At 42.3% G+C, this 19,521-nt stretch overlaps 2 protein-coding genes across 5 annotated transcripts in view; one reads left to right on the forward strand and one right to left on the reverse strand.

Annotated features, from left to right (window-relative positions):
* Positions 1-5,395, forward strand: part of LOC147025572 (bridge-like lipid transfer protein family member 3B) — a 131,399-nt gene extending 126,004 nt beyond the window's left edge. For 2 of the 3 annotated variants that reach the window (XM_085886672.1, XM_085886674.1), the window contains 2 exons: positions 4,097-4,179; positions 4,802-5,395. In XM_085886672.1, coding sequence (XP_085742798.1) covers positions 4,097-4,179; positions 4,802-4,933 — 215 coding nt within the window. In that variant the 3' untranslated portion in view covers positions 4,934-5,395. The remainder of the gene's footprint in view (positions 1-4,096; positions 4,180-4,801) is intronic. The other variant, XM_085886673.1, reaches the window with a different exon arrangement.
* Positions 3,556-19,521, reverse strand: part of LOC147025573 (transcription initiation factor TFIID subunit 11-like) — an 18,520-nt gene continuing 2,554 nt past the window's right edge. The window contains exons 2-5 of one of the 2 annotated variants that reach the window (XR_015059580.1): positions 18,862-18,949; positions 18,311-18,407; positions 8,194-8,377; positions 3,556-5,777 (exon numbers count right to left, since the gene is read on the reverse strand). Coding sequence is in view for 1 of the 2 variants with exons in the window: in XM_085886675.1 (XP_085742801.1) it covers positions 5,647-5,777; positions 18,311-18,407; positions 18,862-18,949 (316 nt within the window). In the remaining variant the exon portion in view is untranslated. The remainder of the gene's footprint in view (positions 5,778-8,193; positions 8,378-18,310; positions 18,408-18,861; positions 18,950-19,521) is intronic. The other variant, XM_085886675.1, reaches the window with a different exon arrangement.

The following is a 19,521-nucleotide window of genomic DNA, read 5'->3' on the forward strand; positions in this document are numbered from 1 at the left end:
GGCTGTTATCAGAGAACCACCTCACCACCGTCGAGTCTGGCATTTCACTCAAGCTGACTGGCAGGGTCTCCAAGGAGCCATCAAACTTATAGACTGGTCTCCTATCGCTATTTTCTTCAACATCAACTCATCCTGGGAATTCTTTCAAAGAAACTTGCTCTCCCTCATGCACAGATTTATCCCCTCTCGTCTTCAGTTGTCCTACCCTTCCTCCTGCCCTTGGTTCACGGAAGCTTGTGGCAAGGCAGTTGTCCTGAAACAACTTGCCTTTGTCTCATGGAAAGCAAACCCAACTGAGGGTAATCTCAGTTCCTTCCATAAAGCTCAGAACAAGTGTGTATCTACCCTCAGGAGAGCCAGAAAACAACATCTTTCTAAGCTCGTCTGAACTTTCAAACCTCTCTCCCTCCTCAAAATCCTGGTGGCATCTACTCAAATCTGTTTCTGGTGTATGTTCCTCCTCCATCCCTCCCTTACCTCAAATGGCCGCACTGCTGATGCCGCACATGAAAAGGCGAAATGCCTAAACTCGGTGTTTGCAGCTAAATCTTGTGTCCAAAACCCATCGCTTTCTCTCCCCACCTTTTTTTTTTTTTTTTTTTTTTTTTTTTTTTTTTTTTTTTTTTTTTTTTTTTTTTTTTTGTATACCTTGGTCGAGGCTCGTATGAGAGCTAACACACAACTCACAGCAAGGAGGCATGAGACAAGAGGGGCGGGAGTGGAAGGGACAAAACATTGGGGAACAGACACAGGTGAACTGTGCAAGGGCGAGGGATGGGGGTGGGACGGGGAACATGGCGAGTGGAAGATGGACATTAAAGGGACTTTCAGGGAGGAAAGCAGGAGAATTGAAGGAAGTGGGCCTGGGTGGATTATCGGGGTAGAAAAGATCGAGGATTTGGATGGGGGAAGATAAGAGGTGGTGGTGAACAGCTGTTTTGAAAGCCTGGAGGGAAGAATGGGAAAGAATAGAGTGAGGAAGTTTATTCCAAAGGCGGGAAAAAAGAGGAATGAAAGAGTGAAGATGAGCAGTGATTCGTGATTTTGGTAGTTTTACCAGAAGGGGGTTGTTGGCGGACCTTGAGCGACCTGTGGAAATGTGGTTGGGACAAATCACAGAGAGAGCAGGGGGGCAAGGCTGGAGAGGAGTCGGTAGAAGACAGAAAGACCACCGACCAACCTGCGGTGATTGAGTGAGAGGCCCAAAGACTCAGCTTCATTGCGGGAGATGCCAATGATCTTAAAAGCCCTGGTTTCGACAGCGTGAAGTCGAGAAAGGTGGGAGGCAGGAGCACCAGCCCAGAGGGGAGAGCAGTACTCCATCAGGCTACGGACAAAAGCTTTGTAAGTGGTCAGGAGCTCAAGAGGGCCGAGGAAGGACTTTGCACGACGGAGGATTCCCAGTCGGCGACTGGCTTTTGAGGCAAGGTTGGAAATGTGACTTTCCCAGGAAAGGTCATGGCAGATAGTGAGACCCAGAAGCTTGAAAGAAAAGTTGGATGCGACCTTACCCAGTCGCATCCAACTGTCGCTGGACTCTGTGTCCTTTTCTCCTGACAAGGTGGAGAGCTTGCTGTCAAACCTCGACTCAGATTCTGCAACCGGTCCAGACGGCATCAGCCCACGTGTCCTAAAAACCTGCTCTTCTGCTCTTGCTCACCCTCTCTCTGTTCTATTCACCCTCTCGTTTGCTCAAGGTCATCTGCCATCTGCTTGGAAATCAGCAAACTTTACTGCCCTGCATAAAAAAGGTGCAAAAACAGATCCCTGCAACTACAGACCAATCAGCCTTCTCCCAATCATTAGCAAGGTTATGGAATCCATCATTGCTTCAGACATTAAATCCTTCCTCTTCTCCAATGGCCTGATTTCCAATCATCAATTTGGTTTCAGACCAGGTCACTCGACCCCCTGGATATGCTGCTTCTGCTCTGCCAACAATGGATGGAGGTCCTCAATGCCAGACATGAAATCTGAGCCGCATCCCTGGACATATAATGTGCTCTTGACACGGTCTGGCACCCTGCCCTGCTCACCAAACTCTTTCTATGGTATCCAAGGCCATCTCCACTCACGGCTCGCAGACTTCCTCTCCTGTCGAAGTCAAGGTGTGGCCCGAAATGGGGTTCTATCATCCCCTCTTCCTGTCCAGGCAGGAGTTCCTCAAGGTAGCGTTCTGGGCCCTGTTCTTTTATGGTTTTCATCAATGATCTCTCTGGAAAATCCTCTATATCTCTTTGCTGATGACTCCACCCTCTGCCGTACCATCTGTCATCCCTCAGACTGGCAAGCAGCAGCTTCTTCGCTCACTGCAGATCTGGGTAAAATCACAAACTGGTCCAACACGTGGAACATGTCTTTCAATCCGGACAAATCTCACACTCTCACTGTCTCTCCGAAAGGACCGTTTAGAAAACCCCCCCATCCACTTTCTCAACAATCCGCTGGAAGAAGTCCTTTCTTTCAAGCTTCTGGGTCTCACGATCTGCCATGACCTTTCCTGGGAAAGCCACATTTCAAAACTGGCCTCCAAAGCCAGTTGCCGACTGGGAATCCTCCGTCGTGCAAAGTCCTTCCTCGGCCCACCTGAGCTCCTGACCACTTGCAAAGCTTTCGTCCGCAGCCTGATGGAGTACTGCTCTCCCCTCTGGGCTGGTGCTCCTGCCTCCCACATTTCTCGGCTTCACGCTGTGGAAACCAAGGCATTTCGGATCATTGGTATTTCCCACGATGAGGCTGAGTCTTTGGGCCTCTCACTCTCTCACCTCAGGCAGGACGGTGGTCTTTCTGTCTTCTACCGTCTCCTCTCCAGCCTCGCCCCCCCCCCCCGCTCTCTCTGCGATTTGTCCCCACACATTTCCGCAGGGCGCTCAAGGTCCGCCAACAACCCCCTTCTGGTAAAACTACCAAAATCACAAATCGTTGCTCACCTTCACTCTTTCATCCCTCTTTTTATCCAACCTTTGGAATAAACTCCCTCACTCTATTCAATCCCACTCTTCCCTTCAGGCCTTCAAAACAGCTGTTCACCACCACCTCTTATCATCCTCGATCTTTTCTACCCCCGATAATCCACCCAAGCCCACCTCCTTCAAATTCCCTGCTTTCCTTCCTGAAAGTCCCTGTAATGTCCATCTTGTTTTCCCTGTGATCCCCAACCCATCCCTCTCCCTTCCATAGATCTCCTAATGTCTCTGTCCCCACTGTTTTGTTCTTCCCACTCCTGTCCCTCTTGTCTCATGCCCCCCCCCCCCGCTCCTTTGCTGTGCGTTGTGTGTTAGATCTTACTCGACAAGGTGTACCAAAAAAAAACCCACCTGGTGTTAATTCAGCAGCTGACAGGGGCTTGAACTCAAGACCCAAAGATCTTAAGCCAGCCACCCTAACTGTTGAGCCAACACCAGGCTTACCACCATTGAGTCACCGTCTTTTACACCACCTTATCTAACATGTTAAATTAGTTCTTCGTTCCGTGTTTCTGTCCTTTTATGATGTCCCCAAAAACAGTAAGTTTCCTGTTTGTAATGAATTTCAATTTTGTTTGACTGCCAGACAGACAGACAGACAGACAGACAGACAGACAGACAGACAGACAGACAGACAAAGTAAAATGATTACCTGACTCCGCTGGGCGCATGCGTGATCGGAACGAGATTCTGTACAATTTGCCAAATTCAGAGCCAAAGTACTCCTAAACTCCAGGTTTGTTTTCTGATTCATGCTTAAAATATATCATTTCATTGAAATTAAGTAGTTACTTGAACATAGACTGTCTGCCTGCAGACAGACAGACAGACAGACAGTTGAAGTGAAGCAATTGTTCAATCCTGCTTTTTGCTTTACATGCACGGGGTAATTGGTACTTATGACCAAAGGTTTTCGTTTTGCTTTGGTTCGGTCCCATCGAGAGATCAAATCTCCAGCTCAGGCTTCAGACCGTTCTTAGGGACTGTGAGTGGATTAATGATGTTCTCCCTTATATGGATGGTGCACTACAAGGGTTCTTTGTTGGGAGTACTGGTATTTATTGATCATAACGTAGCACCAAGTTGGGTTGAATGTTTGAATGACGTGACACTGTGTGCACTGTGTGTAGCAGGCAGCGATCACACTGGATCCTTTTCCAGCTGTGTCGGAAATGATGTTGAGCTTCAAAGGTCAAGTCGAAGTAAACATGAGGTAAGCAACGCAGGACCCACAACTGGATGCTGCTACCTTTTATAAAGGTAGACGCAGTTAGGCAGTATAAATGGCTGTACTCGGCAAAAGCCCCTTATAATAACTTTTATCTTTGCAACCTATTCGATGGAGGAGATGGGAACAGAATCCATCATGGTACCTTTGAGCTATCCTGTCATCCCTACACCTCATTGGACAGGAGATAGCGACAGCATTTGGTTGTGAAACACCAATCTAACAGTTTCTATTTTCATTGGGAGTCACAGGGAAATGTTCCCCATCTGCACCATTGCGTCAAACCAACTACGTGCTCTGAACCTGGTTTTAGTACGAGCTCGGTTTTTGTACCCACAATGTCTCATGAAAATTAATTCGAATCAAACTTCCAATTATTTACTCAAAAAAGCAAACAAATCGAAGGATTACAAAATTGTGCATTACACGCGTACACGCCCCATCGCTCGCGCGGGCGCGTACATTCTTGAAGAACTATTTTGTTGTTATGGAGTAACTACATCATCATGAAAGGAGTTGTGATTTTTTGCTGAACTTTCCATCAATAATATTGAGCAATGGATAACTGTGCTTCCCATCATGACTAATCAAACCGTGTGTCATTCAGACATTGGAAGAGGAGAACAGGCGACTTCGCGCCGAGCTCTGGAGGATGGAGCAGCTGTTAGCTTCACAGCAGCACGATACAGAGAGGCTGCAGAACGAGCTCGAGTCACGAGCCGGAACGGCGTCCGTGTAGCATGGCCCCGTTCCCACAACCACACTACCTGAGTCATGTACAAGGGACAGACAGATATTTGAGTAGGAGCATTCTAATGTGCAGCTTAGTTCTCTTTATTTCGGATAGGTGAAGGTTAACGTGCAATTTGAAGGGTTTCCAGATGTTTACCAAGAGATGAGATAATTTATTGTTTTTGGCTTATGTAATATTGTTTACAACTTGGATAAGACTATTGGGATAAGTTCATGACATTAATGCTGCATAATCATTAATCAAAATATTTAACTTTTAAAAGCTTTTCAAACTTTATCCCTCGTTCACGGGCCATCGATATGACACGGGCTACCTACTACATTGCTCGACGAGCGGTGCCGCTCGTTCTGCGGCACGGTCGTTGTCCACCGGAGTCTGTCATGGCGTGTGTCCGTATGCGCACTGGAATGAGGGTGTGTGCAAACAAAATAAACCAACACAAACACTCGTGCTCGTCTGAGAATGCTAATTCCCATCAAAATCTAACAGAAATGAAAACGTTTTTGACAAATACCACCCCAGGCCTCTCTTCATAAACTCGACTTCTCATGGTGTACGAGTTTGTGTAACACTGAGGAGCTGCTCATGCCACCGGATGCAGGAAGAGTCCCTGCATATGGGGACACGAAACCTCAGGACGAGAGACGGACGTTGCAAGGGTACGGCCTGAAGAGGACATGGATACACGTGCAAGGCCGTTAATGAAACAAAATCCTGTGATACTTAGTGTTGGGGATTTGTCCTTTGTTCTTGAGCCTCCGGACGGCCTCACGCAAGTGCTTTGGCTGCAACGGTGGGGTGTCGCCACACTGCTCGCAGACGTCCAACGCTACAACAGAGACACAGAAGCATCTTCAACAACCGATCACTCATTGTAACGGTAACATTTTATTTGGGGGTAGAATAGTGGTGGGGGGCAGGGGTGGGTGGACAGAAACACGCATGTCAAGCTAAACGAGACAAGTTATGACCAATAACAGTCGTTCCAAAAGACCGATTATCCACATGGTGGTTGTCACCAGCACCAGGAAGTCTTTGAAATATCTGCATAAACGATGAACAATACCACCAAAAGGTACAAGTTGTGGGGTAAAAGTCACAACCAACACAACTTTATCTCTTAAAGGAATGACAGGTCATAATATATTGGCGAAGCACAACTAAACAGAAGGCTTTTGAAAATGCTAAAAGGTGATTTGTTTTCCACAGTGTTCAATTATATTAATCAATTTAAATAAAATAAATATTTTAAAGGTTGAACAAAATTTGTTTTTTGGAAGTTTACTGCCATTGATGTCGTGTCTTATACACCACCCCATCTAACATGTTACATTAATTATTGATGCCTGTTTGTATCCTTTATGACATCACTAAAAACAGTAATTTCCTGTTAGGAATGATTGTTACCGTTGCCGGAAGAGAGGGGATTGCGTTTGGGACCGTTTGTTTGTCCGCACAGAATTTTAGTGTTTTTCTCTGCAACTGCTTGTCGGATTGAGACAATTTTCACCATAGGAGCGACGATTCACGTAGAATGTTTTAATGATTATGATGTCATAGGTCACGTAGTGCGATAGAGCGAAATGGAGACTGTTGATCCGCTGTGGCGACCCCGAATGGGAGCAAGCCGAAAGAGGAAGAAGAAGAAGAAGAGGTCACGTGGTGCGACAGCCATTATGGAAAAACTTTAGACCTCCATCTCTGAAACCGCACCAAGGAAAAAAATCGAAACTTGGCACACGGCAAGTACTCCTCATGGGGAATGTGATATTTTTTTATGATGTCAAAGGTGCCCTCGTGATGTCATAATTGCAAATATGGAATGCTACATCAAATCAGCATGAAAAATTTTGAGGGTCATCTCGGGATAAAATGGTCCAGAGAAAAAAAAATTGATGACATTGGTCATGTAGACGAGTCAAGTTTTCTGAATATAACAACCCGAGAGGTATTTTTGAGGAAAAGCTGGCAGACACTTTACTTCACCTAATTTTGGTATGCTGATTTCAATTTTGCTGTCTGCCAAGCTGTATCTTGACCCTCAAAATGATGTAATAAGCCACGCCCCTTTTTGCATATTCTGCAATATGGTTTACTGTAGAAGGTAATGTAAATATATCATGTGTGGTATCATATGAAAGGTAATGACATGAACATTGCAAAAACATGATCAATAAATAAATATTACATCATGTGGGGTCATTTAGAGGTAATTTTGGGTCAAATGGTCATAATATCATATTATGTAATTCAACAGAGCTCTGTAAAGACAATTTAGGACTAAATTCTTATCGTTCTTTTTCATTCTAAGGAATCATTATTCAGTATAAACCATCAGGGATAGGAGCGATGGGGTGATCTAACAAGTGTTTGGACGAGGATCAACTCGATTTTAATGTAAATCAAGATTAAAATTGAGAAGCTTCTCGTCAAAATACCAGTCAGAACGCCCCTACTGCTTCGGCCTTGCCGGCTTATCCTGAAGCATAATTTTAGTATGAAAAAAAAATGACAAAAAAAATTTGGTGTACATGGTAGATACATTACATTACCCTATATGCTGAATTAAAAAAAAAGTTCTGTCAAGCTGTATCCTGACCCGGTGACCCTGATATCCCATTATAAGCCACACCCATTTCCATAGGTTACTTTCTTAGTGATGATAAACATAATAATCATGTTTGGTATCATACAAAAGTGCAAGATTTCAACATTGCCAACTCATTGATAAGAATGTATTGCATAATCTGGGATAATTTAGGTCGGGAACAAATCAAAAGATTTATTAAGTCCTTTAAATGTAACTAGTTTTGTTGGAGTGTTGATCCCTCCATCCCTCTTCCAGTAATAAAATCTGAAGTGGGGCAAAACAACTTTGATGGTCTTAAAAATATGACTAATCATTAATTTTGATTACGTAAACAAGTTAGAGTTATAGTATCTCTTCGATTTGTTAATTTGTTCCCTTGAGATTACAAAACAATATTATTCAGGGCTGTTTGTAACAGTAGAAGTTCCAAAGGCTACACAAGATTGATACAATACAAAAACAACATTAATTACAAATTGACTGAAGTAAAGCGATATTGTTGAGGAAAGTCAAATTAAAGGGAATCAACATAATTAATTTGACCAAAATATAACATGTATCTTATTCTTTAGTCATTGTAATAACCATTACTGGAATTTTAAAAAAAACAGTAACAATCTTGCTGAAATTTGTCTCTTCTATGTCACAAACTTGCCATGTTTTCCAGCTTCATAAAAAAGGTTGTGCCTTTGAATACATCTGGAAGTAATCCTCGAACATGTGTATTGCATATTTTTCGCTTGCATCTTCTTGGCAAAAGATGCATTGGGTAAGTTCAGTTGGACGTTCTCTTGAGGCTTAGCAAGGGCTCCATGGCAAGTCACATGCTCTTGATAACCCTGAAAATGTAATGATTGAACATGTTTGAGAAAGTTTCTAATATTTGTTATTTAAAATGTTGCGAGAATTGTTTTATCACGCCTTCTATACATTTGTAAGTTGACATAACAGTTTAAATACCGGTCGTAATGGTTGTGAGATTTGTCTCTTAAGGCCTTCCTAATTTTTTAATTTGACGTAACCATTACAACTGATATTAAAAATTTCATCACATTTGTTTTATAAGGCCTTCTGTACTTTTAAAATTTGACATAACTCGTCGATGTTGTATCCTTGAGCTACTATTTCTTACATTATTATACACTGATATAATTATTTGGGTATTAGATTTTGTCATTAATTATGAACACACCACAACAAATCTCAACTTAGTGTGGTGTTTGGTGCAACTGTTATTACAGCGCGGCGACATCGCACTGTTATATAATTGGCTATTCTGTCCTGTCTTCTGTCACACTTATTGTTGGGTGTGATGTGGGCGGAGATTGCCGGGTGCATTGTGGGCGGAGATTGCCGGGTGCATTGTGGGCGGAGATTGCCGGGTGCATTGTGGGCGAAGATTGCCGGGTGGATTGTGGGCGGAGATTGCCGGGTGGATTGTGGGCGGAGATTGCCGGGTGGGTTGTGGGCGGGGTTAATGCGGAAGAGCGCCGTTTTTTTGTGCTGAATCGTTTTCTGTGTGATGCCAGTTGATTTTCTGAGCAGGAAGTGATAATCTTCCGGTTCCGTTTGTTGTTGACGCGCAGCGTTGTAACTCTCGTTCTTCATTGTTTTTCACCAGAAGTGTTTTTAAAACGTCTTGTGGAGGTGATTTCTTCCTATTTTTTGGTGACAGAAGTGGTTATGACATCGCACTGTTATATAATTGGTTATTCTCTCCTGTGTCTTATGGCCGCGTACGTCCCTTTGATCTGAGGGCTATAAATATATATTTGTCCAACGTCACAACTCTTCCCATCATGCATGCTAATTCACAGTGTCTACATTTAAATTTTATCACTGCAAAATTGTTTCATCATTCTTAACCTTTTACTGCCCCCAGCCGTGCGATATCGAAGTATTCGCTTCTTGTTTTATTACGTGATACAAAGGAAGGACTCAAATTCATGAAATATCATGTAAATAATTACATTCACAGATGCCTTGTTACATACAAAACATCACACTAGTGCTCAAAATAGAAAAAATAAAAAAATAAACTTGCCAGAATCGTGTATAATTGACAAGGTTGTTGACATAATGGAGTAACTTTTGTCCAATTACATGTGCTGATGTGTGCAGTAGAGACAGCCTGCTGCCACAATATGATGACTGAGCACCCTCTAGAGAAGCTATATTTTTTTCAGATACCAAGATGGGTCACACTTGCAAACAACATTAAATGCATATTAATCCTTTTTTAAATCAAAACCTGACTTTCCTCTCCTTTTCATTACATGACCATAAATGTATATATAATTTTGATTGTATATTTCACACAAATCATGACCTTTTGACATCATACAAAACGAATTCATTGACAGTATGAATGCAATGTGCATGTCATTAGCTTGAATTTGAGACCACACATGATAGATTTGATGCCATTTTTAAGGAGAATTATATTTCGCATTCGGCAAAAAGGGGCGTGGCTTATTACGTCATTTTGAGGGTCAAGATACAGCTTGGCAGACAGCAAATTTGAATTCAGCACACCCAAAGTAGGTAAAATAAACTGGTTGCCAACTTTTCCTCAAAAATCCCTCAAGCATGTTATTTAGCTACATATCTCATTTTTTTGACTAGACTAATGTGGCCATTTTGTTTTGTTTTTAAAAAAAAACCTTTACTAAAATGGCTGAACAGATCAAGGTGAAACTTTACACGTAATGACCGCCTATTCATGAAGAACAAAATGCTCACACATGACATCATAGGTCACATGGTTTGGTAGCCATATAAATTGGATTTACCCTAAAACCTATTTTAAAAATCCTCTCCAGAACGGCTGGATAGATCGAGGGGAAGTTCACACAAATGTTCCCCAAGCATTGGGGAAACAAGGGTATGCACGAGTAATTGATGTCACATGGTGTGGCAGCCATGTTGGATTGAGCAAAAATATTGTTAAACGTTTCTCAAACAGCTTCATCGGTCGACATGAAACTTTACAATCGTGATCGAGTGGTGATAGGGAATACATGTTTTAAATTACAACCTGATTCGACGTGTGGTCGAGCAGCTGCAATGATTTTTTCATCTGGATTATTTTTGGATTTTTTATTTAATTATTTTATTTTTGGATCAGGTTCACTGAGCTGTACCTGGATGGGTTTGAGGGGAGAGGAGCACCAGCTGAAACGTGAATCCTTTCCCCAGGGTCCTCCTTACGACTTCATCTTTGCTTTTTGCTTATTTGGGCTCCTTCTGATTACTACAATACATGACTTGCACCAATTTGTCCTTCAATTTGATTTAAATTCAATTTATTTAAATCCCATTCTGAATTAAATATATCAATAATAAACGTCGTGGATCATGGTCAGGTGTCCAATCAAAGCGGGGCGTCTTGGAACCCAGTCATCACTGCCAGCAGTTTAAAAAGTCACAGTTGTAGTCATGTCTCAAATTACAGAAAACACAAAATACACCACACAAAACTACCCAAACACCACACGAAACGACACAACCACACCACACAAACACCATATCACACAAAACAACACGAACAGCACATAAAACTACACAATCACCCCACAAAACGACACAATCACCCCACAAAACGACACAATCACCCCACAAAACTACACAATCACCCAACAAAACAATACAATCACCCCACAAAACTACACAATCACCCCACAAAACTACACAATCACCCCACAAAACGACACAATCACCCCACAAAACGACACAAACACCACACAATCACCCCACAAAACTACACAATCACCCCACAAAACTACACAATCACCCAACAAAACAATACAATCACCCCACAAAACTACACAATCACCCCACAAAACTACACAATCACCCCACAAAACGACACAATCACCCCACAAAACGACACAAACACCACACAATCACCCCACAAAACGACAAATCACCCCACAAAACTACACAATCACCCCACAAAACTACACAATCACCCCACAAAACTACACAATCACCCCACAAAACTACACAATCACCCCACAAAACTACACAATCACCCCACAAAACAACATAAACACCACATCACACCACATAAAACGACACAAACACCACACAAAACTACACAATCACCCCACAAAACTACACAATCACCCCACAAAACCACACAATCACCCCACAAAACCACACAATCACCACCCAAACACCACAATCACCCCACAAAACTACACTCACCCACAAAATGACACTCACCCTACAAAACTACACTCACCCCACAAATCTACAAATCACCCCACAAAACGGCACAAAACTACACAATCACCACACAAAACTACATAAACACTACACCACACAACACACAATCACCCCACAAAACTACACAATCACCCCACAAAACGACACAAACACCATACAAAACCACACAATCACCCCACAAAACGACACAAGCACCCCACAAAACTACACAATCACCCCACAAAACTACACAAACACCCCACAAAACTACACAAACACCCCACAAAACTACACAATCACCCCACAAAACGACACAAACACCATACAAAACGACACCACACAATCACCCCACAAAACTACACATTCACTACACAAAACCAAACAAAATTACACAAATCTACACAAACACCGCACAAAACAACACAATCACCCAACAAAACAACACAAACAACACACAAAACGAAACAAAACGACACAAACACCGCACGAGACTACACAAACACCACACAAAACGAAACAAAACTACACAAACACCGCACAAAACTACACAATCACCCCACAAAACTACACAAACACCACACAAAACGAAACAAAACTATACAAACACCATACAAAACTACACAATCACCGCACAAAACTCCACAACCACCGCACAAAACTCCACAATCACCGCACAAAACTCCACAATCACCGCACAAAATGACACAAACACCGCACAAAACTTCACAATCACCGCACAAAACTAAACAAACACCACACAAAACGAAACAAAACTACACAAACACCACACAAAACGAAACAAAACTACACAAACACCGCACAAAACAACACAATCACCCCACAAAACGACACAAACACCATACAAAACGACACAATCACCCCACAAAACCACACAATCACCCCACAAAACCACACAATCACCCCAAAAAACGACACAAACACCATACAAAACGACACAATCACCCCACAAAACGACACAAACACCGCACAAAACTACACAATCACCCCACAAAACTACACAAACACCATACAAAACGACACCACACAATCACCCCACAAAACTACACAAACACCACACAAAACTACACAAACACCATACAAAACTACACAAACACCATACAAAACGACACCACACAATCACCCCACAAAACTACACAAACACCACACAAAACGAAACAAAACTACACAAACACCGCACAAAACAACACAATCACCCCACAAAACTACACAATCACCCCACAAAACTACACAAACACCACACAAAACGAAACAAAACTATACAAACACCGCACAAAACTACACAATCACCCCACAAAACGACACAAACACCACACAAAACGAAACAAAACTATACAAACACCATACAAAACTACACAATCACCGCACAAAACTACACAATCACCCCACAAAACTACACAAACACCACACAAAACGAAACAAAACTACACAAACACCGCACAAAACTACACAATCACCCCACAAAACTACACAAACACCACACAAAACGAAACAAAACTATACAAACACCGCACAAAACTACACAATCACCCCACAAAACGACACAAACGCCACACAAAACGAAACAAAACTATACAAACACCATACAAAACGACACCACACAATCACCCCACAAAACTACACAAACACCACACAAAACGAAACAAAACTACACAAACACCGCACAAAACAACACAATCACCCCACAAAACTACACAAACGGCGCACAAAACGAAACAAAACCACACAGACAGCGCACAAAACTAGACAATCACCCCACAAAACTACACAAACACCACAAAAAATGAAACAAAACTACACAAACACCGCACAAAACTACACAATCACCCCACAAAACTACACAAACACCACACAAAACGAAACAAAACTATACAAACACCATACAAAACTACACAATCACCGCACAAAACTCCACAATCACCGCACAAAACTCCACAATCACCGCACAAAACTACACAAACACCGCACAAAACTACACAAACACCACAAAAATGAAACAAAACTACACAAACACCGCACAAAACTACACAATCACCCCACAAAACTACACAAACACCACACAAAACGAAACAAAACTATACAAACACCATACAAAACTACACAATCACCGCACAAAACTCCACAATCACCGCACAAAATGACACAAACACCGCACAAAACTTCACAATCACCGCACAAAACTAAACAATCACCATACAAAACTAAACAATCACTACACAAAATGACACAAACACCGCATAAAACTTCACAAACACCACACAAAACTACACAAACACCACACAAAACGAAACAAAACAACACAAACACCGCACAAAACACAATCACCCCACAAAACTACACAAACACCACACAAAACGAAACAAAACTACACAAACACCGCACAAAACTGCACAATCACCCCACAAAACTACACAAACCCCACAAAACGAAACAAAACGAAACAAACACCGCACAAAACTACACAATCACCCCACAAAACTACACAATCACCCCACAAAACTACACAAACACCACACAAAACTACACAATCACCCCACAAAACTACACAAACACCACACAAAACTACACAATCACCCCACAAAACTACACAATCACCCCACAAAACTACACAAACACCCCACAAAACGAAACAAAACTATACAAACACCGCACAAAACTACACAATCACCCCACAAAACTACACAATCACCCCACAAAACTACACAATCACCCCACAAAACTACACAATCACCCCACAAAACTACACAAACACCGCACAAAACTACACAATCACCCCACAAAACTACACAAACACCACACAAAACGAAACAAAACTATACAAACACCATACAAAACTCCACAATCACCGCACAAAACTCCACAATCACCACACAAAACTCCACAATCACCGCACATAACTCCACAATCACCGCACAAAACTCCACAATCACCGCACAAAACTGCACAATCACCGCACAAAATGACACAAACACCGCACAAAATGACACAAACACCGCACAAAACTAAACAATCACCACACAAAACGAAACAAAACTATACAAACACCATACAAAACTACACAATCACCGCACAAAACTCCACAATCACCGCACAAAATGACACAAACACCGCACAAAACTTCACAATCACCGCACAAAACTAAACAATCACCACACAAAATGACACAAACACCGCACAAAACTTCACAAACACCCCACAAAACTACACAAACACCATACAAAACGACACCACACAATCACCCCACAAAACTACACAAACACCACACAAAACGGAACAAAACTACACAAACACCGCACAAAACAACACAATCACCCCACAAAACTACACAAACACCACACAAAACGAAACAAAACTACACAAACACCGCACAAAACTACACAATCACCCCACAAAACTACACAAACACCACACAAAACGAAACAAAACTATACAAACACCGCACAAAACTACACAATCACCCCACAAAACTACACAAACACCACACAAAACGAAACAAAACTATACAAACACCATACAAAACTACACAATCACCGCACAAAACTACACAATCACCCCACAAAACGACACAAACACCATACAAAACGACACCACACAATCACCCCACAAAACTACACAAACACCACACAAAACGAAACAAAACTACACAAACACCGCACAAAACTACACAATCACCCCACAAAACTACACAAACACCACAAAAATGAAACAAAACTACACAAACACCGCACAAAACTACACAATCACCCCACAAAACTACACAAACACCACACAAAAAGAAACAAAACTATACAAACACCATACAAAACTACACAATCACCGCACAAAACTCCACAATCACCGCACAAAACTACACAAACACCGCACAAAACTACACAATCACCCCACAAAACTACACAAACACCACAAAAAATGAAACAAAACTACACAAACACCGCACAAAACTACACAATCACCCCACAAAACTACACAAACACCACACAAAACGAAACAAAACTATACAAACACCATACAAAACTACACAATCACCGCACAAAACTCCACAATCACCGCACAAAATGACACAAACACCGCACAAAACTAAACAATCACCATACAAAACTAAACAATCACTACACAAAATGACACAAACACCGCATAAAACTTCACAAACACCACACAAAACTACACAAACACCACACAAAACTACACAAAACTACACAAAACTACACAAACACCGCACAAAACACAATCACCCCACAAAACTACACAAACACCACACAAAACGAAACAAAACTACACAAACACCGCACAAAACTGCACAATCACCCCACAAAACTACACAAACCCCACAAAACGAAACAAAACGAAACAAACACCGCACAAAACTACACAATCACCCCACAAAACTACACAATCACCCCACAAAACTACACAATCACCCCACAAAACGAAACAAAACTACACAAACACCGCACAAAACTACACAATCACCCCACAAAACTACACAATCACCCCACAAAACAACACAAACACCGCACAAAACTACACAATCACCCCACAAAACTACACAAACATCACACAAAACGAAACAAAACTATACAAACACCATACAAAACTACACAATCACCGCACAAAACTCCACAATCACCACACAAAACTCCACAATCACCACACAAAACTCCACAATCACCGCACAAAACTCCACAATCACCGCACAAAATGACACAAACACCGCACAAAACTAAACAATCACCACACAAAATGACACAATCACCCCACAAAACTACACAAACACCACACAAAACGAAACAAAACTATACAAACACCATACAAAACTACACAATCACCGCACAAAACTCCACAATCACCGCACAAAATGACACAAACACCGCACAAAACTAAACAATCACCACACAAAATGACACAAACACCGCACAAAACTTCACAAACACCCCACAAAACTACACAAACACCACACAAAACGAAACAAAACTACACAAACACCGCACAAAACAACACAATCACCCCACAAAACTACACAAACACCACACAAAACGAAACAAAACTACACTAACACCGCACAAAACTACACAATCACCCCACAAAACTACACAAACACCACACAAAACGAAACAAAACTATACAAACACTGCACAAAACTACACAATCACCCCACAAAACTACACAAACACCACACAAAACGAAACAAAACTATACAAACACCATACAAAACTACACAATCACCGCACAAAACTACACAATCACCCCACAAAACGACACAAACACCATACAAAACGACACCACACAATCACCCCACAAAACTACACAAACACCACACAAAACGAAACAAAACTACACAAACACCGCACAAAACTACACAATCACCCCACAAAACTACACAAACACCACAAAAAAATGAAACAAAACTACACAAACACCGCACAAAACTACACAATCACCCCACAAAACTACACAAACACCACACAAAACGAAACAAAACTATACAAACACCATACAAAACTACACAATCACCGCACAAAACTCCACAATCACCGCACAAAACTACACAAACACCGCACAAAACTACACAATCACCCCACAAAACTACACAAACACCACAAAAAATGAAACAAAAGTACAGAAACACCTCACAAAACTACACAATCACCCCACAAAACTACACAAACACCACACAAAACGAAACAAAACTATACAAACACCATACAAAACTACACAATCACCGCACAAAACTCCACAATCACCGCACAAAATGACACAAACACCGCACAAAACTTCACAATCACCGCACAAAACTAAACAATCACCACACAAAATGACACAATCACCCCACAAAACTACACAAACACCACACAAAACGAAACAAAACTATACAAACACCATACAAAACTACACAATCACCGCACAAAACTCCACAATCACCGCACAAAATGACACAAACACCGCACAAAACTAAACAATCACCACACAAAATGACACAAACACCGCACAAAACTACACAAACACCCCACAAAACTACACAAACACCACACAAAACGAAACAAAACTACACAAACACCGCACAAAACAACACAATCACCCCACAAAACTACACAAACACCGCACAAAACGAAACAAAACTACACAAACACCGCACAAAACTACACAAACACCACACAAAACGAAACAAAACTACACAAAACTAAACAATCACCATACAAAACTAAATCACCACACAAACAAGTCCTGGTGAGGATGTAATCCCCGATTGCTCCTTTTCGTGTCCATTTTGATTGCCAGTTTTGAAGAGAGAGTAAACATGATCACTCATCTCTGCACACACGTGATCAAGACAAACTCAAGACCAAAGAATGAGTGAACCACGGGTTCGGATCATGATTGATGTTTAAAATAGAAAAACATTCAATTTTAATAAACTCCTTCCCAAAAATCAACAACTCATGTTTGTGGACAGACTGACAAAGGGAACCAGTTGCTTCACCCCGTGCGCATGTGCGTATGCCAAGAAAAACTTGACAACACCCAATGTTTTCAGCTCAACCACTCACCTTCTTCCATAACTTCCCCCACAAACACTTTCGCGATTCCCGCCATGGCGATCACCACGTTCTGAGAGATGGAGCAGCCGGTAATTGACTGGATCAGCTGTAGACAACAGACAGATTGTCATTTATTTTTCCTCTCATGGTCCAAGTGCTGAAAGTGTCCAAACACTTAACCAAGTCTGGCTCGTGTGGACCACAGACGGGATAGTGTGACGCAGAGTCCAGTCAGTCTGGATTTCCCGTGCGCCACCTGGTTCATCTTCGCACACCAACACTGAATTGGTTTGTATTTGATGAAGTATATGTCACACACACACACACACAGATGTCAAAGATCAATCAGAGCCTAAGTTGTTCCTCGAAATAAAATTCAATGTCCAGACCTTAGTTCGGCTGAATTGTCAGTTGTGGGTTGGCCGCAGAGTTGACATCACCCCCCCACTCCCCCCGCAACCTGCACGGCCCACTTGTAACTTGCGCAGCCAACCCGCAAACGCCCCCCCAGATTGCATGACCGGACGGAGGAGCGCGAGTCCCCGGGGTCAGACGCTCACCCGCTTGAAGGCGGCTTTGGGGAATGCGGATCTGCGATACATCTCGTAGCGGTTCAGCTGTTCTTCAGAAAACGAAGACACCAAAATCCTGGACACAATTAACAACCTCAATGGAGGGGGGAATGAATAACAAACCCTCAAACACAACAGATTAATGTCTCCATCATTACTGACACATTAACATGACATCGTTCAGTCATTCTTTGTTTTTTTGTAAGTACGTTGAGTCGTGGATGCAGAGAACGGTGTGGGGGTGGAAATGGAGGTTGAAGGGTTGGGAGGGTGGGAGGGGAGGAGGGAGAGTGGGAGGGGAGGGGGGAAATGTGGTGTGGACAGAAGGGGAACTTGCTCTCATCTCAGGTAGCGGACACATTGAACGATGAGGATGAGGGGTTAGGGTGTGTGTGTGTGTGTGTGTTTGTGTGTGTGTGTGTGTTTGTGGTGGTAGTGTAGAGTGAGGGTTCAGCATGGTGTGTGTGTGTGTGTTTGTGGTGGTAGTGTAGAGTGAGGGTTCAGCATGGTGTGTGTGTGTGTGTGTGTGTGTGTTTGTGTGTGGTAGTGTAGAGTGAGGGTTCAGCATGTGTGTGTGTGTGTGTGTGTGTTTGTGGTGGTAGTGTGGAGTGAGGGTTCAGCATGGTGTGTGTGTGTGTGTGTGTGTGT

The sequence above is a fragment of the Eptatretus burgeri genome, chromosome 6 (assembly GCF_056783735.1).
Source record: "Eptatretus burgeri isolate ZD-2024b chromosome 6, Ebu_testis_v1, whole genome shotgun sequence".
NCBI classification, from domain to species: Eukaryota; Metazoa; Chordata; class Myxini; order Myxiniformes; family Myxinidae; genus Eptatretus; species Eptatretus burgeri.